Genomic DNA, 26,009 nt, shown 5'->3' on the forward strand with positions numbered 1-26,009 from the left:
ACCAGAAAAAAAGAAGGTGAAAAGAAAGAAAGCAGAGTCACATGGTAAAAACAATGATTAAATTTAAAATACGAATGTATATAGGATGTAAAAGAAATCAGTTAGTAATAGAATTATATGTGCTCTTATTTGAGCCCGTATAAAGAAAAGGAGTCACACTTTGCGTTTACTTGGACTTAAAAAGTCTAAAATCCTTGTCGAAACTTTCGGGATTATTTTATATTTAAAATTCAATAAACAAACAATATTTCACTCACCTTGTTCACCGCTACTGCCTCCCGGGAACTGGTAAACTGCGAGTGAGTAGCCGTCGTGGTATCGTTCGGTGCTTCGACTGTCATGTTCGCCGCCGACGTGTCTTCCTGAACGATGGAAGTAGCAGACGACGGAAGTAGCTTAACCCTCTCTTCGACGATGACTTCCCGTCTCGGCTCAATGATTGTGCCACCAGTATGATGCACGATTTCCTCGTCGATCGGTTCGTCCGCCTGGCTGACCGAGCAACTGACATCCGCGGTATGAATACCTGAGTCCTCGCGATCCGTGTCGTTCAGGAGTTCCGCGGACGATGACGAGGCGGGATATCGCCGCCCGTAGTCGAGCTCCTCGAGGCTTTGCACGCGTTCAAAGGTGTCTGGTCCGCTAGAAGCATCGGCATCCAGAGAGTCCAAACTCCTATGGAAGACGGCGCGAGGTACACGATACTCCGAATCGGGCGACGAGCTCCTCTCGCTAGGCGTTGATGTGTCAACCCTGTTCTCCTGATCTCGAAAACAGAGCGGATGTTTGCCGACGTGGGCGGGTCCACGTTTGTCAGTCGCGTCCTTGTTCCTGCCGGCGTCGTTGAATGTACTGATGAAGCGATCCTTGATCGTCCTGGCGGTTAGCTCGCCATTTCGTGAGCGCGACTCGTTCGTCGAGGTCGGTACCGAGGACTCGTCGCTGCTGCTGTATTTTTCTAGAGTAGACAGTCTTTCCCTGAGAGGCCTCACTGTCTCCAGATCTTCCGTGCTGAGCTTGCGATGAACGGAACTCTTGTTCTCTCGCTCCGAAGCCTGCTTCTCCAAATGGGTGAGCCTCTCCCGGATCGAGCTCATATCGCCAGACAGTCGATTAAGTGATTTGTTGGCAGCTTTGTCGCCATTCTCAGTCTCGTACTTTTGCCTCTCGAGACTCGACAGTCTCTCCTTAATCGACTTCGTGCCGGTGAAGTCACCGGATAACCTGTTGTTTGTCTTGCTGTCGTTACTCTTCTGCGACGCCTTCTCAAACACCTCGCGTCTCTTGAGTATATCCACCTTTACCACCGATAGAGGCGACTTGTTAGTACTGTCGTCGTTTAAGCTCGTCTTGGAACCGTTCATCGACGACTTGGTCGCCTCTAGTTTGGAATCGATCCCGGTTAAAGACCTTCTTGGTATATTTTGCGACACCCTCGAGACGTAACCGCGAATGGCGCCTTCGTACGTGTATTCTTCCGGTTCAGGCGAGCTCGTTGTCGCGGTGGTAGCGGAATCGTACTCCTGATTATGATTGTGACTGCCATGAAAACCACCGCTGAATACTTTCCTCGTCGGGGTGGACGTTGTCACTGTCGAAGTTGTCGTAATTGCTTCCGCCGTTGTTATTGTCGCCGATGCTATTTCCGATGTGGTCGTGACTGTCGTTGCCGTCGTCGGCAGCGTTGCGGTGATCGTCATCGTGGATGAGATCCCGTCGGTGATGTTGTCCACGTCCGAATGGCTCTTCTCGATCTCGCTGTCTCTGTCACTCTAAAATTTTACAAATGAGAGTAAGTAATATATTTTCTCGATCAAATGATAGCTGTGATGATAATTCAAAATTAATAATTTTCCGCTGTAGCTTAATCTCGAACACGCAATCTTACTCTTTTTCCGTTAATCTAGTCTATATCTATTTTGAACATATAAAGTACAGAAACAACTGGCAACCGATAAGCGACGATTTAAAATTAAATATAAATACTTGTAATAAACATAACATGTATGATGTAAATAAACATACAGCGGTCATGGATACATAACTGATGGATGTATTTTAGCGAGATTTCGGTGATAAATTTTGAATTCATAAACTTCTGCGCAGACAAAAATTTTTTGACTTTTTTAAAAAAAAGAAGAAAAAAAGAAGCTACTAAAAATTCATAAATAATTTGTAAATAAAATCTTTATAAAATGAATATGTCGATAGATTAAAAGATTGTCCTTCGATAAAAGTGAATCGTATGCAAAGGCTATAGATACGCACCAGAACACTGTGCGTGTCATCATGCGTATCACCGCTGACCGAGCTCTTGCCGCTACTGGTACCGATTCCAAGGTCGCTGAGATCATTCGCGTCGTCGTCGTTGTACATGGCCAAACTGATGCTCAGCTTGCGACCTCTGTTACCGCGTTCCTCCATCATTTCCGAAAAGGTTTTGTTCCGACGACGCTGACGATCATGTTCTTCCAACTCGAGTTTTTTCACCTCCACCACTCGCTCGATTATATGTTCCTGCCGCTTCCTCCGGCTACTCTTCCAGTTATCTAAATTCTGCAGACAAAATTGATTTCATTATTTAAGAAAAAGTTGCATTAATATCTCCTCTCATCTATAATCTATTATAAAAAAAATCTAAATATATGCGTACGTGTAATATTCAATTAATTTCATTAAAAGATTTGAAGTCTCTTTCTTATAAATTACGGTAAATTTTATATGAATATAATGAGTTATAATAAATATTTTGATTTATTTTATAATATTTATATTTCAATAAAAATAGAATAAAATAATAATTAATAAAAAAATTTCAGAAAAAAAAAATATATATATATATATATATATATATATATATATATATATATATACAAAATGCATACAAAATAGATTTTTAATTCAATATATAGAGAGTTCATAATTGACTAATTTTATATATAATGTTTAAATAAATTCAAGATATTATATCGTACACAAATATTAATTAGCGAATTGCAATCGGAATATCTTTCCTTTTTTATTAAAAATATGTGTTAAAGACTTACCGATTGCCAATCTTCGGGATCATCGCGAACTTCCTGTTTGATTTTCTTCACTTCTTGAACTTTTTGCAGTTGCTCTTGCGCGGTTTGATATAACGAACATGGCCCGACCTTGACGAATTGTAAAGGATTGGTTGCTTGCTTGGGGGGCGTTTTCAAAGTAGTTTTCAATTTCGGTGGTTCATGTGTTAACTGTGGCAGAATAAACGAGATCACATCTCTAACCCTTTTTTTCATGTATTTTTTCATATATCATAAAATACAATATTTAAATAAAACTTCTACATAAAAGAAATGTCAAACAATATTTGTTTATTAAAATGGAGTATAATTTTCCGTTAAAATAAATATTTAAAGAGTATATATATATATATATATATATTATCGAATTTAAAATTTTTAACTATTCGTATTTCGTAGAAAATTTATCTCATTTAAAAAAAATTACAAATATTTTTTATTAATCTACTTTTTATTTTTATATCCACTTTTATTTATTAATGAAAAAATTACAAATATGTCTTTTTAATTTAGAAATATCAGTATATATTAATCCATTAATATGTGAATTACATATTGCATAATTGTTTGTTGTAAAAATATAATAGATTTACTAACCGTCCTTTCGTTTCGCCGCTCGGTTGCGGCGGCTTGCGACGAAGCAGGCATTCTTCACGCTCTCCTGCTTCTCTCGCTTTTTTGAGATACTCCTCCCCTTCAGTGTTGAACGACACCTCTTTGCATGACTCGGCCCATCCTATGTCTTGTTCCTGCCCAAAACAAGTGCTAAAGGTTAATAAAGAACATTTAATATAATCAGGAAATTTAAACTATTAAATAATAATAAAATAACAGTAAAAGCTTGTCGATCGTACGTATTTACCGTAATAATATTTAGTACACAGTTCTTAAATTTCTTAACATTTAATATAATTTAATCAAAATTTCAAATAATTTAATAATATTAATATAATTAAATTATTAATATATATATATATATATTTATTATTATTATTATTATTATTATTATTTTATATATATATATATAAAATAATAAATATAGTAATATAATAAAATTATTTAAAATTTTATTAAAATAAAAATTAATCGCCGATATAATTCACCCTATTAGTTCGAATAAAAAATATTCTTTTATTATAGTCTATAATTCAAAGACTAATTTACAGCTTTTTCTCGTAATCAATAAAAAATTCAAAAATAAGATTGCTTTAATAAAGTATTAAAGTCTATTTATTTTGAGTATCTTATCATAAATATATTTTATCTTAACTATATACCTTTCATTTATAGTAAATGCTCGCTTTGAATTTTCGAACGTTTATATCTTGCGCACGAATATTATCGTCTTCGGTTTATGTTTGCGCGTCATATCCGCGCATATAGGCGTGTGTTATTTCCAAAAATTCTTTATTCCAAAATATATGTGTTATTTTGCTTTCAATAGTTTTCTTTTAGTAATGAGTTTACGATAAAAAAATTAATTATTAAAATTGGTTAACATTCCCAAGATTATTTTAAAATTTCCATCACGTGGTTTTTTTAGAACATAATATTTCTTGAAAATATAAATTAATTTTTATTTGAATTAAAATTTCAAATAATTTTATTATATTACTACATTTATTATTATATATATTAATAATTTAATTATATTAATATTATTAAATTATTTGAAATTTCGATTAAATTATATTAAATGTTACAAAATTACTGGCAAGAATATTAAAAAAAAATTAAAAATATATAAATTTTTCAAATAAAACATTTTTAAGAAGACATCTCCAGTTTCAATTTTTAGATACGCTTGGAAGACTCTTGAAGTGATTGAAATTGCATTTTTCTTTCGACAATCTTGTTGTTCACGGTACAGCAGATCGCGAGACATGTTCGCTGATAATAGTCGTTCATTCGCCACGACAGGACATGTCGCATATACCTCGATACGTCCGATTGTGCATCGGCCGTCAGTCAGATAGAATTCTTACGATACCTATGGTCGCTTCAATGACATCGCGATCGTGCATGTAAACGCATGGAGATGAGCAGCGAGTCTCTCTCTCTCGCTCTTTCTGTCTCGTCGCAGATCAAGTAAACAAGCCTTTCAAAGCAGTTCTGGAGCGAACGAGACGCGGGAATGTAGTTTTCGGAGAAGGAAATCGACACGAGGATCGCGAAGAAGTCAAGGCTGGATATTTCTGTCGCTGGCTCGCGCACGTAACAGTCTGTTTTCCATTAGTGGTTTTATTTGGTTTATCTTTGAAAGAGAGAGAGAGAGAGAGAGAGAGAAAGCATGTGATATAAACTACACATATACAGAGTCCGATCCGATTATCTCCGTCCGCTGAACTTGGATGTAATTTTTTCGTATCGTGGTTCTTGTGTGAAAATTAAGGCTGGTTGGCGAGAAAACTTGTGGAGTAAAAATATATAATTAAAGTGTCGTTAAAGGTTGTAATGGATATTTTACGCGTTCAGTGCATTTTTAATCATATTAGGAACAAGAACTCTTTATGAGATTACATGCATTCGAGAAATCGCATCGAAAAAAGAGAAGCAACTCTTTAATTACAGTGAATATTGCGAAAAATAAAGATAAAAATCATTGTAAAGAAACATTGCACAAGCAAAATGATTGATTCGACTCAAGTAAATATGAAGATATATAATAAAGTGACAAATCTGGAATTTTCAGGAATTTCTTGTAAAAATGTTTGAAAAAGTCAAGAAATTACTGGACGAAATTTTACTAAGAAATATCAGGAAATTCAATTTTTTATTGGAAATATTTAAGCTTTTTTTTTAATTTCTCTTTTAGATATTTTTACTCTGATATTGTAAACAGTCAGTAATCTAACAAGTGAATTATGTATTTAAAATACAATATTATAAATATATATATATATATATTTCTTTTATATTCAATATCTTAAAATACTGAATATGTTCTATATATTCTTTATTATAATTTTTAATGATAAAAAATAAACAATATAAATAAATTTATACAACTTCATTTTAAAAATGTTCATCTTACAAAAGCCATTCAATTTTTTCAGTACACTTACAAATCTAACTCTTAAGAGACTCTGTTTTTTTTCGTATAAAAATAAAAGACTTATTTTATGAAAAACATAAAAAAAATTATTTTAGAAAACTACATAAAAAAATCTTTGAAATATTCTTTTTATCCAGAATTTTAAACAAAAATACTTGAAAAATCAGGCAATTTTTAGGAAATTTTTTTACAAGATTGTGGACATTCTGATAATTAAAATTAAATCGAAATCACCGGATCTAAGTCTCTCGTAAGTTTCAAGAAATTTCGCACATTTATGGCGTTGATATTCTGGCGTATTGCAAGTGTGGTGGATGTCTGCGGTATCGCAGGCTGCAGTCGCATACGTTCTGAAAATATCGCTACTACTATTCCATGCACGCAGACATATCCAAAAAAAAACCTTCCGAATCATTTGATAAATTCACCAAAATAATTTGCAATAATACAAGCCGTACGACCTATAAGAATCATATTTTAATATATGCATTTCCTTTTTTCTCGACAGATGCGTCATTTCTTTTTTTTTTTTTTTTTTTTTACACCCGAAAATTAATCGTGTTTCAGCAGAAAATATATTTGTGAGAAAACATGACTGTAAAGTAGTCAATATTAAGTATAAATTAATTCTGTTGTTTAAATAAATAGTTAAATAATGCGTAGTTTATAAATGAGAGTTTTGAGGTAAAGCTGCTGATATATATATTATTACAGTATTTTTTCTTTATTATCACCAGTCAGTTTAAAACTGACCCCGAAGTTTTATCCATCGCCTCAGCAACAGACGATCATTGCATAATCGCAGCAGGATATTACAGCTGTCAGCCATATTCGTATCGATATACAAATGTATACAACTCAGAAGAGTGCATTGATATGATAAACGTTAAAGTGACACGTGTATAAATACTTCCATTTATTAAGATCAAGGACGATCCAGACGTATTCGTCTAAAGCGACTTTTTTGCGAGGCGTCGCGACGTCCACATAAATACTTTTATATATTTTTTTTTTTCGGATGCGACGAAAAACCACTGTAACATTTTATGGTGCATAAAAAGATTACTTTATGCTAACGTGATCGGTGTTGGTCGGCTTCGGTCTTTTATTAAACTATGTCAGGGTGTTTTACGGTCATCGAGCACTCTGATCATCATAAACTATAAAGGCTGCCGCTTTCATAGAACGTCAAATTCATCTATGGTTAGTCTTTACCGGCCGTATTACATAGAACTACTTTCTACGTTGCCTTTTATTTAGGTCTTTAGGTAATACTTGCTTATTAAGAATCCCAACATGTGTCGTAAACTATATATATACACGCCACGTCATAAATGACACCATAAAAAAATTAAGATAATCCGAGAAAAAATAAAATGGAATACCGATGATACATAAATCTTGCGATACGAGATGTGGTTACTTGTTGTCAAAATAATTCGAAATCTAGATAAACCTATGCAACGTCTTGGAAAATCGTTTCGTGCGGGATTTCTGTCGCATCTTACAAGCCGATTTATCGAAAAAAAAAAAAAAAAAAAAAAAAAAGGATCATTCACACGAAGGCATAAGCTGCGAGAATTATATTCGCGCGTGTATTTTCCCGGCTTCTAATGTCACGCACGAGAGCGAGATGGCATAAGATGTAGGGGCATGCCTTAATGCGCCATTAGAATGAAAAAAGGAAGGAGATGGGGATTTATAACACGCTTATGTAAGCGACGCTGCTTAAGCCGAGAGACGTCTCACACGGTAAATCCACGACGAAATATCGCGGAGGAGAATGTGCGAAGGTAGTTAGCTCTCCATAACAGATAGAAGCTGGGCCGGTTTCGCTGTCGGTCCAGGGCCCTGTACCATACGATCCGATACGCACGCATAGACACATTTCTCGGGGGCACGATCGCGTGATCGTAAGTGTTCCCTCCTTCCCCAAACCCAAACACGTATGTGTACGTGTATTTTAGAAATACGACGGGAGCAGGTATCTCCCGCATCTTCGAAACGTATCTCTCGATTATTTCGTGAACATTTTCTAACATTCCACGTACATTGCTTGGGCTTTTTATTTACAATTTATAATTATAAATTATTTATAATTATTACTTATGATTATTGTAGGCTATTATTTATAATTTATATTATTTACAAACTAAATATAAAAAAATCTATGATATTCATTATTATTTTGAACCTAACGAGTTCGTAAAATATTGAATTAGATATTTTAAAGAAGCTTTATAATTTATACGATAAAAATTATTCAATTCAAGGGTATAAATAAAAATTACATTTTATAGAGCATCGTTTGAAAAGGATTTGAACTTTATATTATTAACCTTTATTCCGTATTGCTTTTTTACATCTTCTAATTCTAAGTGGGTCATCATATTTTCAATAACTTTATTAATATGTGTATTAATTAAAAATGTTTTAAAAAATCTGAAAAGAATTTAGATACTATTTTTGATCCTTTTAAATAAAAATCAGAATAAATTTGAAAAATAATTTGCTTAAATATATTATTTTACGATTATTCGTTTTTAAAAAATTGACGCTGTAGAAAAATCATCAACAAAAATAATCCACCAGTACAATAAGGGTTAATTTCTGTCATTGAATTAAGTACTTTAAATATAAAAAGCTTTATACAATTTATTAGATAAAAATTATGCAGTTCAAAAGATATAAATAAAAATTACAATATAGAACACATATTTAAAAAGGATCTGAACTTTGTATCATCAATCCTTATTATTCCGTACTGTTTTTTTTACATCTTCTAACTGTACAGATGGGTCAGCGTATTTTCAATGACTTTATTAATATGTGTATTAATTAAAAGTGTTTTAAAAAATCTGAAAAAATTTAGATACCTTTTTTGAGCCTTCTAAATAAATAAAGACTAGAATAATAAATTTGAAAAATAATTTGCTTCCAGTTTTACAATTATTTGTTTTCAGGAAATTAATGCTGTTAGAAAATCATCAGTATAATAAGGATTATATGCATGTAAATATCACATTTCTTTTTTCCAAAAATAAAAAAAAAAAAATAAATAAACAAGAGAATCGAAACTTTTCTGACAAAAATCACATCATAATGTACATTTGGTCAGAACCGTGGCGCGAGTTGTTTCGTCGCGTTTTCAACGATAAACAGAGTACGACGGAGTATACAAGCTCGCGGAGGATCATCTTGCGCGCGCGATGAGATGGCACGCACGTGTGTGTGTTGTGTGTGTCCGAGTGTACAAACTGGCCGCTCGAATGTTCGTGTACGTGTACGTTTGTTCGGCCGTGGGGAGCGGTGGCTAGGTCACGGTCAGGGCGATGCCCTCTTCCCTTGGGAGAAGGAGAGGAGGCCGTCGCGGCCTCCTGTGCGAGCGATGCTCGAAGCTGCCTCTCGAGAGCTGCTGGGCCACGCGACGAACGAGCCTCCCGATATCGGGTGCGTGCTTTACATCGCGATCGGGTCGATCTCGTCTCGAGAGAACTCAATTAGAGCGCGAGGGATAAATCTTGGTCGCGAAGGCAGAAGTGCTTTCTTGCGATCGAGTGCGAATTCGGACAATCGGGATCGGCCGGTTGCACGCTGTCGAAGAAAGAAAGCAGGTACAATCGAATGGATTTTTATGAAGAAACGAGATTTTGACAGTTTATAAAGAATTGTTAAGGTTTATTTATATATTTATTGTAGAATAATATTATATTTATTATTGTTACATATATTAATATTTATTATATATTTTATATTTATTTTTTTTTTTTCTTCAAGTTTGTGAGGAAGTTCGTCTCTTGCTACATTTATTTCTATCTTTTCAGCGTGCCTACCCAAACCTTGTATAAAAAAAATTCCTTTAAAATTTCCTGATCTTCCAGGCATTTTTGTTCAAAATTTGAGGTAAAGAAACTATTTTAAAGATTTTTTAAAATAAGTGTTTTTATTGCATGCGTTTTCTAAGGTTTTTTATTTATATGAAAAATTTACTTTGGTTTCAAATGCTAGATTTGTAAATATATTTAAAAATACCATTTTTCACTTGTATACAATTTTGATTTTTTTTATTATTAAAAATTCAAATAAAGAAAAATATTCAAAATTTTAAGACATTTAATATAAAAAATATATATTATAATATATTCAATATTGTATTATAACACATAATTTATTTGGCTTCCTTACAAAATAAGAGCAAAAAAAATTTTTCAATTTCCCTGAGTTTGAATAAAATTCCACGAGAATTTCCTGATTTTTCCAGATAAAAAAGAAATGCCTGGCAAATTTTGAGGTTTTTTCCAAGGAATAGAGACCATGCTTTCTCAAAATTGAATAAGATCTTTAGGCGCACAATATCATATAATAAATAAATTTACATAAAAATATAATGATGGAAAATAATAAATAACGTATTTTTTCTCATGGATACTAAAATTAAAATTAATGATAAACCCTACTACTTTCTTGATTATCTATGAATTACTTCATTTGGTTTTAAAAGTTTATTTCATCCTGTTATCCTTGTAGGCGCAAAGCAATTCCTTGCATGACTATATGTATCTTACGATAGTATCTTGTGTACGTATATGGAAAAGAAACAAGAGAAAAGAAAAGACACCCGCATACATGCATTGTACAATGACTTGTCAGTGCCGTTACACGCGTGGCGTATGCATCGCGGCAGAATCCGTTCGCTAATTATAAGTAAAGAGAAACAGAGAGAGAGAGAGGTAGAGAGAACGAAGATATTCAATGAAGGCGTTTGGTCGGCGTCGTCGCCGACATCGTTTGCATCCTTTGCTCGTGCATCTTGTTGCAATAAATGCCCATTGTATAAATATGCATACGGGCGTGTCTCCGTCATATCTCGGTGACGACGGATTATTATCTCGCGTATACGGGGAGTCGTCCAAATTCCTGGGCGCCCGGGATGCACTTGAACCAGGAAATTGTCCGCATCCTTGGCGCGCGACGGCAATAAATAGACGTTTCCCGGCTCTGCTGGCACGTCGGCGGAGATTAATCGGACGTACAATCACGTCGGCGGGATCGCGAATTTCGTGAGCTATTCCATCAATCCAGACTCCGAATGTAAAATCGACGCGGTTATCCCCTTCGCAAAAAATAAACGCGCCTCTCGTGCCGCAAGAAAATGTGACATTTGTGATTTGGAGGAAATTTATTTCGTTCTCGATATAAAATAAGAGAGAAATAAGATTTAATTATAGTTTAATTATAAATATAGAATCAATTTATCCTTATCCAAAAATTGAATTATTTACACGTAATTATGTAAAATATAAAAATTCGGCCTTTTAATTCTTTTAAATTCTTAAATAAAAATCAATATTATATTATACATATTAGACATATATTAAAATAACTAATAAAATGCTAAATATCACTAATTGTTAATAACCAATATTAATATTTCTTTAATATATTTAATATTTAATGTTTAATAACACTTCAGATACATAAAATTTTAAATATAATATTTTTTTTCTCTCTTTTTAAAGGGGATGCATAATCTAATATAGTATAAGAACGACAAAGGGAAGGACATCTTACGGTAAATCTCATGTCGGTCCGCTTCTTCAGCTCGTTCCGCTCTAGTTTCTACGGTGAAAACTCATTTCCACCTCTACTTACCACAAGTTTTCGATATATTATTATGCGACAATGTCGTCAAACACGACCGTACCAGCGGGAAATTAATATCACGCTACAATTATATTATCGTCGGATGATATAATTGCCGTTTTATTGCGAAATAGTGTTCATAAAGCGAAAAATCAATTTGCAAACTTAATATTCAATTATTAGTTCCGTCTGCCTATTTCTATCTAAATCTAAAAAGTAAAAACGAGGACTTGACATATAAAATACTGTTATATACCCTGAAAACTATTTTCTCGTTTATAAAATGATGTTTGTGTAAAAAGTAAATTTAGTATTAAATAAATAGTATTATATATAATTATTATGTTTTTAGTATTATATTTAAATTGTATTAAATTAAATTATATTTTTAGTATTATATATATAATTTTCATTATAAATTTCATGTAATTTATAGTATTATATATATAATTTTCACATATCAAATTAAATATTTTTAGTATTATATATGTATATAATTTTTATATAATTTTTGATATATATATTTTTGTCGATGATTACGCAACTTTTTTTCAATCTGACATTTACATTAATTTTTGTATTAAATCTTTGAATTTTTTTATATTTATCGGAGGAATCTCACAAAAAAATATTTTCAATCTAATAATGATAAATATAAAATCGTTCAAAAGCAAAATATATCTGACAATTTGCTGGTTTTTCGCGCTCGAAGACGATATCTCAATGAGCGTAATTGTATTACATTGCAACCTTACAACGTTCCGACACGTGATCTTCGTGGACGTGTGGTCGCGTATTGGATTGTAAAAAAAAAAAAAAAAAAAAGATTTCGACGGCCTACATTCGACGTTACGCCATGCATCCGTTCCTCGTGCACAATAGTTGATGCTGAAATTGCATTGGCTTAATTACGATTTATCCAGCTTACGAAGGCGATTATATCGTCTCTGTCTGATCGGCTACAACGTAATTAGCATCTAGTGGCACGCTATAGAAATTGCTCGCCCACTAGATTCTTAAACATTTTGTAACGAAAGCCCTCTTTCTCTACAATGAAAATTAAACCGTGCCACATTGTTTATAAAATAAAACTGATCATAGAACATATGTTAAAAAATATATTTTGCTATAAAATCAATCGATAATAAAAAATTATAAAACGTTTCGCATTACGTCATAATTTTAATATAATAATGTATGCATTATTTCATACGATGATTGTTTCAATTAATATTATTAAAATCTTTTATTTTCAAGATTTAATTAAATTTTAAAATTGTCATTTTTATTTTATAATAAATAATTTTTTTCTAAAAATAAATTTTTTTTTTATTATTTTAAAAATTATTTCTTCTAAATTCTTTTTCTAAAAAAAGACATTGTAAAGATATTTACTTTATTTATTTTGTGAAAGTAAGGATATAGGTATATATGTATATATATAAAATATAAAGTTGTAGTAAAAATGACACTTTGCTGTTAAAGGTTAAATTACTTACGAAATGTGTAATCGCTGTAAGGGAAGAGAAAGTAACATCGCGTGAAAACCGAGAATGCAAATCTTATGAATGACGAAAGAGCGATTTTCTTAAACAAACGTACATATATTTGGCATAAAAATTGTCTCATACGATTGCATATTTCAATTATTCAGTCATTATTCAGTTGTTATCCTTGATGAAAATTGCTCGGAAAGGTTGCTTTCAAATCGAAAGAGACGAAACTAACTTGTTAGAAGCATAATAACAATCTAACATATTAATTTATAATTAATTTATTATATTATAATTTATTTATTTATTTCTACTCTTTGATATACGGTAAGAGATAATCATTTTTGATATAGGTAATTTTTCTATATATATATATTTTGTGTCATTAAATATAGTTTAGCTTTTGTTAATAATTAATTGAGACAAATCAATATAAAAGCGATATTTATTGATTCTATTTATTTTATATAATAGTTTCGTACATATTTAAATTTTTTCCGTCAAATCAATTTTAACTATCTTTTTATTAGATTTAAATTAAGTTTCTCCTCAAAATCACATATCTTTTCATTTTAATTTCCGTGCAATTCAAAGCTCTAATTTTTTTTCTTCTTACATATAATACATATTTCGGAATCTCAGCAGTGTTCCTTGTTGAACAAGATGCCATATTCTAGGTTTATATTTACCCTTACTAGCACAGGGCAACAGGAACATGAATGAAAGGGAGCGATAGGCAAACTGCCAAACCGTGAGCTATTAATATAGGCGATACGAGGGCGGAGAAGCTGGAGCTGGTTTTGATCGCGAGACGCCGGGCCACGCATTCTCGTTTACGATTCTCGATCGATCGCAGGCCTGACGTTGTGCTCGGCATCAATCGTGCGTAATCTACAACATATCATCGTCACTACGCATTTGACAGCTCAAGGTTGAAAAAAAAAATTACGTATACGACGCGCGGTAGCGACATATGGCGTGCACGTGTATTCTTTCTTTCTTTCTTTCTTTCTTTCTCTCTCTCTCTCTCTCTCTCTTTCTCTCTTTTACGGTGTGTGTGTTTCCCCAGAGTCTGCATTTATCCTAGACCGAAATATGAGCAAGATCATGGACCGTCATGGCCCCCGGCCGGCGATACATATTTTTGGAGTTAGTATTGCACCAGCTTCTCTCCATCAGATAGCGAGATCGTAAAGATGTGATATTTAACGATCCAGCACCATTGGAGCACGGGAATAGCTTGGGGATAAATAGTGCATATCAGATAATTAGAAATTTACGTCGACGTATGTATGCGTTGATCAGGGATATTTTTATTTTTTATTTAAGAATAGTCTGGAAGGCCAAAGAGAACCTGACAGTTAGCAAAGTCTCTTGATTGCTATATCTTTAATCAAACTTATAATATATATTATTTAATTTATTCATATATTTTTAAATTCTTTATTAATATTATTATTAATATATTTTTTATAGTTTATTATAGAAATATAGTTGTATACATATGTTGTATAAATCTGTCAATAATATTATTAATCTATTAATTTTAATAAAATATATTACACATGTATTATATTCTTGAAGGGAGAGAGGAATTATATCATCCTTGATAATTTATTTGAAATCAAAAGACGTAAAACATGCGAATGTATATTATCGCTCGCGTATGCCACGTTTAATAGCGTTTAACTACGTAGTCGGTCGCAAATTTACCTCGTTTACCTTGATAACAGAATGCGGATAAGATATGAGTTTTGGCGGTTAAGAGCAAACATGTTGCGCGGGCGGAGGTACAATGTCAGAAAGATGTTTGGTTACTCGCAAAGATATCGTTTCATTATGCATGCTTGCGACAAGCTCGCGTGTAAGATATCACTAAATCTATCGTCGGGACAAAATGAATCATATCTTTATTCATACTTATTGCTAGATATTTTTTTGTCGCGGAGAACTAACATGAGTTATACAATTTATGTTATACTAGTTTGCATCGGTGCAAATAAACTTATTCATAAGACAAATGCTTTGTGAAAGTAAACGATTCTTTATAAAAAATATGTAGAATAATTAATGCTTTGTACTTTCATTTTAAAAATTTTGCTCGCACTTTGCCAAGTGCATTTATTTTAAGGCCCAAATTTATTTAGTATAAAAAATTGATTTTTAGAAATTTTTTTGCAAAATATTAGAAATTAATCTTTTTGACGTATTACATATTTTTTATTGTTTAAATTATTGTATATCAATATTTTAAACTCTTGAATATTTAATTTTTTTTTTCAACACGAACCTTTGCAAGTGTTTAAAAATGCATGGTTCTATGAAAAAACTTGGACTGTTTTATTCTGTAGAATTAAAATTAAATATTTCAGTTTTGTTAAAATTTTTTTATTTCTTCAGAAAATATTAAATATTAATTTTTTGAATTCTAATTAGAGGTTTAGTATCCAAAAATATAAAATAAAATTAGACCAAATTTTTTCATTTCAGATAATTACATGAAAAGCATGTAACTGTCATTTTGGAATGTGCAGAGGCTCGTATTAAACAGAAAAAAAATTAAATATCAAAGATTTAAAAACATATGTAAAATACGAAAAAGATTACTCTCTAATAGGCTTCAAAGAATATTTCTAAAAATCATCCATTTTTTAACATATAATACTAAAGAAGACTAGTTCTCTTCTACTCGTGTATTATTCATTGTTTTTAAAAGCAATGAAAAAGAAGAAAAAAAGATGGCGCATCGCGCAAAGTACATTCACCCCATCTCACCTATCAATGCGTTGCACCAAATAACCACCAGTCAGTTCCGCGCGAGTTCTCGACTTCCTCCTTCCTGATATCGAGCCAGATTATCCTCGCGCGGGTGAAAGATCCGAAAGCGTTCTCGAAAGATCTCAGACGATTCTCCAGCGATTTTATTTACCCTTCTCGACTGTTGGCTCGACGAACTTTACCCGAGGAAGGACGAGGATGGGAAAAACAAGTCAACGACATCCACGAACGGCCCCGTAGCTGCAGTCCGGCTCGTAAAAGAGTTTAGTGCCGGTTGTGGGACGAGGTCGTTCCTCGGAGATGACGTACTAAAATTTACGATGGACGTGCGCAGCAGCCTTCTTCCGATGGCACATGTACTCATTTTATACGAGTCCTACCCTAGCGCGTGTTTTCTGCTCTGTTTGGTACTGTTCTGAATAATTTCCTCGCCTTCGAAGCTTTCTTTAGCGTAGAAAGACAGAAACGAGAATTCTTTATATAAAAATTTATAAAAAAAATAAAATTTTTATCCATGTATATTTATCCAATTAATTTAGCAAGTGCTACTCGCATTTTATAATTTTTACATATTTTTAAAAAAATGAAATTATGAAAAAACTTTTGTAAAATAAAGCTGGATTATATTTTTTTTTTTTTATAGACAATGAGTATATTTTTATAACTAATAAAATAATTATAATTAAATAAAATAAATTTTATAATTGAATAAAATAAATTAAATGTACTAAATAAAAAGAAACTAATTAATTTTAATTATAATCTATATATAGCCGTGTAATTGAATGGTCGAAAATGAACCGGTAATGAAAATGTAATCCAGTCTAGGAACATACCAAGCAGGGACGTCGGCGCCACGAATGAAATGAATTAATGCAATTCACATGATTAGCAATTTCGCAATTTGTCGTTGGGGCCGGTAACGGGTTCTACCGCTCGTAGGAGAATGTCATCGAACATTGTAATTTGTTGAAAGTGGCGCACAAGTCCGTCATAGCGACTGTATGACATTACGTATATAGGCGTGGATTCTAATTAAACGAAACGCTCGTTAAGCTGCTCATTTAATCGAGCTATCCTAAATTCCCTTTCTCTCCGTCAGTTAAATGATAAGAATATCGCACGATATCAAAATTAATTTTTATACATATATGTCAGTTATATTCTCGGCTAGAAATAAGTGGTTTTAATGCACATAATTTTGCGCGCCGATTTCTTTATTTTTATAGGTCAGAAAGTCAAAGATAATCTGAAAAAAATATTATAAAAGTTATCAAAACGTATAAGTCTTTTAATTTATAGTCTTGTTTACACTTTTTATGAGTGATAAAATATTGCATTAATGCTAAATGTTGCATAATATTGTGTTTTAATGTATCGTATTAAATTGTAACAATAAAAGAAGCCTATAGATATAATTAAAGAATTTTTTCTATCCTTTTCATTATTTTTTTCTACCTTTTTTTAAACTATACTGATTTAAGAAAATAAACTTGTATAACGATACATTTTTCACTTTAGATGGATGATCAAGTTTCTCACTTCTTTGTAAACAAAAGTGATAATCGATTTTTTTTACTGTTCACAAAATGAATCGGACTTTTGAAGTCGTTTTACAAGGATGTAAAACACGGATCACCTTTCAAAGATACATTTCCGTGGAAATTCGAGAAGAAAGAGAGAGTCAGCGCAAGAAACAACAAATGTTCGTACTTTTAACTGAAGCTCATAGTAACGATCTCAAGGTAGAAATATACCACCACGGGCGAAATAAAGGGACCTAAAATAGCTACGGGCCGTCTGTTTTCGTCCGATGACCCATCTGAGAGCTCTTTTAAGCTGGCAGGACCAAAAATCAAATCAGATCAGTTTTTATTTTTCATTTTTAATGATTTTTATTACGACAGTTGAATATTAAGTTAGCAGGATCACAATTTTTTTTAATTGGCACGAGGTACAAATTTATTTTCGGTGGTACAAAATTATTTACGGTGGTACAAATTTGTACAAATTCAATACTAATTGTATCCGTTTTGTTTTATTTATTTTTTTAATTTTTTCCTTTGGTCCTGCTAGCTTAATATTAAGTTAGCAGCGCCACGATTTTTTCTGAATTGGCATAGGGTACAAAATTATTTTTGGTGATACAAAATAGTACAAAATAAGTACTACGCATACCTATTCCTTCGAATGTCGCCGACATATGACAAGAGCAACAGCGCGCTACGTCTGTAAAAGTCGAGCGCCGAACACTGTGTGACGATGTAAGATAACAAATTCCTTATGCCTATAAAATAATATACGTAGGTATGCCGAATATCCTTTGTAAAAAATAGTGGCGCGTCCTTGTTTGTATCCTTGGTATGCGTGACGTAGGAAGACACGCCATAGGACATAGTGGGGGAAGGCAAGTGGGGGAAAGGACCGCCGCGTCGCGCAGAAAGCAGAGAGACGAAAAAATTATTATTGTTCAGCCAACGCTCGAGAGTTAACAAGTACGTATTCGACATACATATGTCGTTTATATCAATAAAGTTTTTCTACCTCATTGTCAGTAGCTTTCGATATACGATCTGATTCTTTTGTAAAACTAGTTTTACTTACAACACCTTTCGTTCTCGAGTTTCAAATTAATTTTATTAATAAATGAGTGTATTACAATGTTTCGCTTCATCATTCGATCCTGCGATTCGTATTATCTCAATCTGAAAATGATTAATATATTACATCATCTCAATTCGCGAAAAATTCAAAGTGCGAAAAAGCATCTAAGGTATATTTAAAGATTATTATTAGAGAAATATGTACCGCCCGTAATAAAATAATAAAATTAATAGTTAATAATATTAAATGGAAATTGCGAGAAGTATTGCTATGATATATTCGAAATAATAGAAACATACGTTTCCAGATTTCCTCCGATTTGCATGTAAATGTATATTTCCAATCATTTTCAGATTAAACGTATAATAATATACAAATTAGCTCTCTTAAGCTGGCAGGACCAAATCAGCAAAATCAAATGGGCAGGCCCTAATGGATTATTTAGTACTTATTTTGTACTATTTCGTACCACCAAAAATAATTTTGTACCCCATGCCAATTCAGAAAAAATCGTGGTGCTGCTAACTTAATATTAAGCTAGCAGGACCAAAAGAAAAAATTAAAAAAATAAATAAAACATATATTTTATATTTAATAAACAATATTCTATTAATATAAAAAACCGACATTTGTGAAGTTGAAAAATTGTCAATTAAAGTTACCGTATCTTACAAATCATTCGATTTTTCTTAGACTCTTCATTTTTTGTTATATAAAATAAAATAAAAGTTGCGTGAAAAAATATATATATATATATATATATATATATATATATATATATATATATATATTTTTATGATTTATATAATTTTAAAATTTCTTCAATTTATATAATGTTTATTATAATTTATATAATTTATAATATTTTTTTCCTAATAGTTTTTGTGTATCAAGTACACAATTATTTAAAAAAAATTATATTTTAGTGTAAAAAATTCTCTTCTTTCTCAGAGAATAGAATAAAAAGAATTTTGAATAATTATATCATCGAACGCTTTTATCGATCACATTCAACATTCTCTATCTTTCGTGTACAGAGTCATATTAAAGACGTTCACTTTTATCTTCGTGTTCGCTCGAGGGAATAATCTTGCGAGACCTTTCGTCTCGTTTGTATTTCTTTTTCCTTCACCCTCTTCTTTTTAAAAGTTTACAAAGTTGTGTCTTTCTCTTTTACGAAATAATTAGCACGCCATTTCTCGAAGTTATTTATTTTCTCGCGGGCGTTGTTGGTAATAAATAGTTTTGTTTGTTTTAACATTCACGAATATTTTGTAATAATTATTCATTAATATACATACATAATGTGAAAAAAAAAAACGATAGCTATTAACTTTTTAGAAATAAAATATATTATAAAGTAATAGCTGTACATAAATTTCGCCAAGAAAAGGCAAGATAATAAAATACACAAAGACATTTACGAGGCCAACGCTCCCTCAAGACCGAGTTACATAATCTTGTCATAATCATACGCCACGTTAAACTGAATGAATCGACGCCCCTTTCTTTCTTTTATTTCCTTTTGTATAAAAACAGGAAGTACGAAAAACGTCCTCTCACGTGCAAAGTTTAGCTCCGCGCGCGTCTTATATCACGCATGTACCATCGTAATTTGCAATTTATATCGCGCATTTACATATTAAGTCAATCGAACGCGATGTTCGAGGCCGGGGATTACCGTTAATCGGGCCTGGAATGCCCGTCGACTGATCGCGATGTCCTCCCCTGAAAAATGTTCATAGATCGTTCCAAGTGACTTCTTATCGCGACGAAATTGCCTTGTAAAGGGTCACTGTCGAGATTGAGATCGGCGTAGTTTATAAATCGCGCTGGGGAACCATTAAGGGGATCGCGCACGCGCGAGATGCGATCTCCTTAAGACGTTCGCTGGCAGCAACGCGTTATCCGCGACAAAGATCTCGCCATCGTCGGACGAAAGGCTCTGCTACTGCCCTTTCCACTTTCTGGTTTTCTGTTGACTTGCCTCGATAACCCATGAGGGTCCACGCGACGATGCGAGTTGCTTTGACAAATAATTCATTACCTTTGTATCGGACATACAATATTGTAAATTAAAGTATTTGACGATTTTAGACATAAAAAAGTATTTTTAAAATTCGCCCTTTTAATGAAGCATTAACAATTTTGAAGAGGAAAATGTTAAACAACTTGAAATAAAACTTTTAAACAGAGATATTTTTGTAAGGGCTCAATCTATTCAACAGTATAAAAAAATCAGACTTTTTTGACGTATTTTTATCTTGAATATTTAGCTTTTTGGTTTAATATATGTAATTATTCGAAATTAAAAAAACTGAGGCCAATTTTAATCTGTAGGATATTTTTGAGATATTGAACCTAGAATTTCATTAAAAAATTAAAAGATAATAAAATAGTGTCACTTATATTAATTAAAGATATTTTAATTTCACTAAAATTTTTTATTTCTTGAAAGTCAGGGAAAAATTAAATATTAATCTGTTAAATTCTAATTAAGTTCAGTATCCCAAAAATATCCTACAGAATAAAACGTTTTTTTTTTTTATTTCAAATAATTACACGAGGAGCAGCATTGTCACATTGTCATTTTTTGAAATATTTAAAAAATTAAAAATTTTTAATTAATTAAACAATTTAAAATAAAAAAATTAAAAAATATGACATTACTATTTATATAAATAAAAGCATACGTAAAGTGCCAAAAAATCTATTTCCAATATTCTTCAAAAAAAAATTCTAAAAATCATAAATTTTTCGTATTGTTAGAATAGACTGGATCCTTCAAACAAAAAATTGTCAGACGGTTGTCATATACCGGATATCCGGTACACAGTACATAGCGAGAAAGATGTTGCTAGATGTCAGATATTTACTATAGAATACCCATTAATTTCCGAATATCGGCTCAATAACTATTATTGCTTGTCATCGTCGCGGATAGAGATCGGATGCGAAATTCACGAGAGGTGTTCCCTCCTTTGTCGCTATTTCTGCGGTATCATACGCGTTCGCATACACATGGGTAAAATGTATCAAACGACGAGAAACAGGAAACAGGAAGAATCTCTGGGCGCGAAAAACGAGACGCGACTCGCGATTGCATCGGTTTCCCTCCGGTTGTGCGGCTCAACCGGAATAGAAGGCGGGTTCGCTGGAAGGCATCGACGAAGCCAGAGTACGTATGTACTCCGCGAGGAGAGCAAGGGTAGAAAGTGAACGTAAACGTGGAGTATACGAGAGAGGAGTGGCGTTCCTCCATTCGAGAGGAAACGCAAGGACGTGGCACCGACACGAGCGAATTCTTTCGTCCAGAGTAATACACACACACACACACACACACACATACATACACACACACACACTCACACACGCATAGCTACATGTGATTCTTTTATCTACATGCTAGCTGGTTACACCAGCTCTTAGCTTCGTGACGCTTATGCCAAGTTATTTTATATCCCAGCATCCAGCTCGCCTCGAACTCCTCCTACCATTTTACCTTTTACGATTTATACTAGCGTGTTTTGTATATATAATACACGTACGTATAATACTCGCGCGTATTAATTATACGCCGTGTATCTACATATCATAGAAACAGTCGAGATTTCGAGTTATCGAGTTGTCGCGACAGCGTCGATGAACTCTATTTCGAGAGATCTTTATCACACACTATGTAAAATGGTTTATTTCTGTCCTTTTACTTCTGTCCTTCGTTAAGTAATAAAATTAATCCGATATATAAGAAAGAGCTCTCCCGAAGCGTTAATATTCAAGAAGATAAATAGTATCAATAGAATGTCTATTCGAGTCTTGTAAAAAGTTCCTGATCTTTCTGATATCTTTATTCCAAATTCCAGGTAAGAAAAATATTTTAAAGATTAAAAAAAAAATTTGCAATATAAGTGCAACTGTCAAAAATAAATTTTTTTATTACTGCGTTTTTTCACTCATCCGAAGAAAAGATATAGAGCCTCTTAAGTTGAAAATAATCAAACAACTTTCTTAAGAAGAGAGAGAGAATTTTTTATTCATTTTTTTAATAACTAAATATATATATATATATATAACATTTTCTATAATTAAAAATTACAATAAAAAATATATACTATATATATATATATATATATATATATATATATATATATATATATATATATATATACATATTTAATTAACACCTTGATTATATAAACAAAGATAGATATATATAATATATTTTAAATAATTAACTTGATTTGCCAATTGTTTACAAGATGAGAGCAAAATTATCAATGAAAGAATTTCTTTTTAAAAAATTCCTCGAATCTAGTAAAATTCTAAGAATGAGAATTATCTGATTTTTCCAGGTACAAATAAAAATCCTGAACTTTTAGAGAGATTAGATATCGATCAAGAGACGCAAAACGTGTGGAAGGATTAAAAATGTCAGATAATTTTTTTCTTCCTTATTATTTATAGAATATTTGTACTTCTAGATCAAAATCATTATAACTGTTCGAGTGAATGAATAGCAATATTTCTCCTCGCGATTATTGATACCATTGTCTTTCCTCTCGAGACACGCCTTATCAAATAACATTCAAGATACATACATCGCTGCGCTTTGACGTTTCAGAAAGCGTGGCGGAAATTCAAGATGGGTGGCCAAGGCGTTCTTGCGTTCCTTTTCCTCTTTTATAGAGAGTATGCGCCTATGCTTTATAGTTATAGCCTTCCTTTCGCTGTTATAAGATCGGAGAACTCGCGATTTCCATCGAGTATTACACAACGACCTTGCGCCGGTAGCGACGTTATTGTCCGGGAACGCCAGCAACGGGTTCGTCGCGTTTTGTATCCGCGGCAAACTATCGTAATTCTTGCCAAGAGGAAACCGCTTCTCTCTTACTCAAATTGCGCCACTTAAGACATCTTTCGTTAGAGCAACGTCGGTGTAATTTCGCTTGTGTATTTTTAATTAGAATAAGTACTTTTAATTAAAAGTAATGACAACGTTGAAAAGCCACGTGACACACGAGATTAAATTCATCGATAGTAAGAATTATACTAATTAATTAATTAATCCGAATTTTTAAAATTCTCTGATTATATGAAAAAATATCGTATAATTAATATAAGAACTGTCTTTGATATCCCCGATACTTATAAGGTGAGTAAAATCATTAATTTTTAGATATAATTTACATTAGAGAGTAGACTTTGAATATATTATAATATATATTTATATATTATTTGTTCCCAATTAGATTCACAAATTAAGCGAGAAATTTATAATCAAGTGCTAGATTTGTAAATATATTGGAAAAAACCTGAATAATTTTTATACGATAAACTTTTTCATTTGCATTTTCTTTTTTTATCGATAAGAATTACAATAAAAAATATGTACTTTTGTCATATATTCAATATTTTGTTAAAACATTAATTATATAAAAATAGAGATAGATATACATTTATAACATATTTTAAACATATATAATTCACTTCTATTAGAATATAAGAACAAAATTATCAGAGATTTTTTTTAAATTCCTCGAATCTCAATAAAAATCTATGAATATTTCTTGATTTTTCCAGATACAAAAAACATCCCTTTTTCACAGACATCCTATTATATTATTATAAATAGCAATAATTATAATTAAGTTTTCCATGATATGATTAATTTAATTTATTTAATTTATATTATTATTAACGCCATTATAACAAAACAATTTTTATTAGTTATATTAGTGTTGTAGCCGGCTTGTAAACACACGTAACTTGGATGCATATGCGAACTCGTCTATCTGCCGAGAAGTCATTTGCATAGTAGCCTTTCCTGCCTTTTTATTTCCACGCTTGTGGTTTACGATTAATTTCATAACGTTGTCTCGGAACGTTGCAGCTCTATGAAATATTTATACACGCGTAAGCATGCACGCGTGCGTGCAGAAACTCGTTACGTTTTCTCAGTGTGATTATTGAGTAATTAATTCTACTTTTTGATACACTGATTTTACAATTACAGATATCACTACAGATTTTTTCAATTCGTACATTTCGTTTAAGCAGCCATTATAATTATAATCATTATTTGTCAGTCATAAAATATAATTATTACCTGTGTCAGTTAATAGGTAGAGTATTTTAAGTATAAAATTATAAATAGCATGTCTATCCATTGACAACTATATAACAGCAAACATTTAGAATTTTTATAGCTTGCTATGAGAATTATAAAGGCAAAAATAAAAGAATAAAATTGTTTTTGCCTATTTATTCTATTTGTTTGTTAAAAGAGAATGCTGTTGCGCATCTATTATTCTAGTTTAAGCAATTGGTTTTATATATTTGGAAGATACAAATAATTCACTTAAGATTTATTGGGTCCTCAGCGTGTTGCTTCAAAGTTAATGATGCGAAGAAACCTCAAGCGAAGGCCTAATAAAAATACACCGAAGTTACAGATTGGCATTACTATAATGTCATTATGAGACAAACCGCTTTACCTCGTATTACGCGGATGCACTTTTGCCCGTCGTGTCGCCATTTAAATCGCCACGCAAGACTACCTAGCCAAAAATACCGATTATCTTGAGAATGTCTGGATCGATGCCAGTCGAGTCCGCGAAAGAATACCAGGCTAATAATGTAATCTTTCTGGCTTCTGTGACATATTCAAAAGAATTTCTTTGAAAAAAAAAATAAATAAATAACCGTCGAAACAAGCGTAGAATTAAACTGCGTTTATATAATATAGAGTTTATGTAAGCTTCGCTCGTGATCGGTTTTCCTTCATTTTCGATTAGAATCCCGATCGGTCGTGTTGATCGCGAGGCGTATAATTACCCAGCGTTACGGATTGTTTCCGATAGTGCAGCAAAAATAGAGTTTGAGTCACAAAGTTGTCAGTCGGGCCGACAGTTCGACTCAGGGGAAAAGAAACAGAGCCGGAGATGAAACGAACATTTTTACCGCGGATCCTACTTCTCTTTAATCCTCTGGTACATTTCTAAATATACACGGTATTTAGTAACAGACCAACGTATAGATTAGTAGGAAAAAATCTACAGCGTATTTCTAAACTGTTTGGACAAGCTTCGCAGACGTTTCGTTGAGCAGTGTATTTTTCTTTTACGAGAGAATTTGATTCAGTATATTCACTCTTTCTCTCTCGAGTGTCGTTTTTAATTTTTATATGGTAATTTTACATATATATATTTACGTATTTTACACATACATAGCAATTTTTTATTTAAAACAAATAAATTTTTATTTTAATTAATAAATCATCTATAATTAAAAGAAATAAAATCAATATAATAACAAAATCTTTTCTAATTCAGATTAATTTGTAAATTGAAATTTTTTCAAACAAAAACTTTA

At 32.1% G+C, this 26,009-nt stretch overlaps 1 protein-coding gene across 9 annotated transcripts in view; it reads right to left on the reverse strand.

Annotated features, from left to right (window-relative positions):
* Smash (smallish) overlaps window positions 1–26,009 on the reverse strand; it is a 68,926-nt gene that overhangs the window by 13,656 nt on the left and 29,261 nt on the right. For 7 of the 9 annotated variants that reach the window (XM_072897988.1, XM_072897987.1, XM_072897984.1 and 4 more), the window contains exons 2-5: window positions 3,663–3,814; window positions 3,048–3,236; window positions 2,269–2,556; window positions 258–1,772 (exon numbers count right to left, since the gene is read on the reverse strand). In XM_072897988.1, coding sequence (XP_072754089.1) covers window positions 258–1,772; window positions 2,269–2,556; window positions 3,048–3,236; window positions 3,663–3,713 — 2,043 coding nt within the window. In that variant the 5' untranslated portion in view covers window positions 3,714–3,814. Of the gene's footprint in view, window positions 1–257; window positions 1,773–1,888; window positions 2,031–2,268; window positions 2,557–3,047; window positions 3,237–3,662; window positions 3,831–26,009 lie in introns of those variants that run through there. The other 2 variants (XM_072897980.1, XM_072897986.1) reach the window with 2 other exon arrangements.

Source organism: Anoplolepis gracilipes, chromosome 8 (assembly GCF_047496725.1).
Source record: "Anoplolepis gracilipes chromosome 8, ASM4749672v1, whole genome shotgun sequence".
NCBI lineage: Eukaryota > Metazoa > Arthropoda > Insecta > Hymenoptera > Formicidae > Anoplolepis > Anoplolepis gracilipes.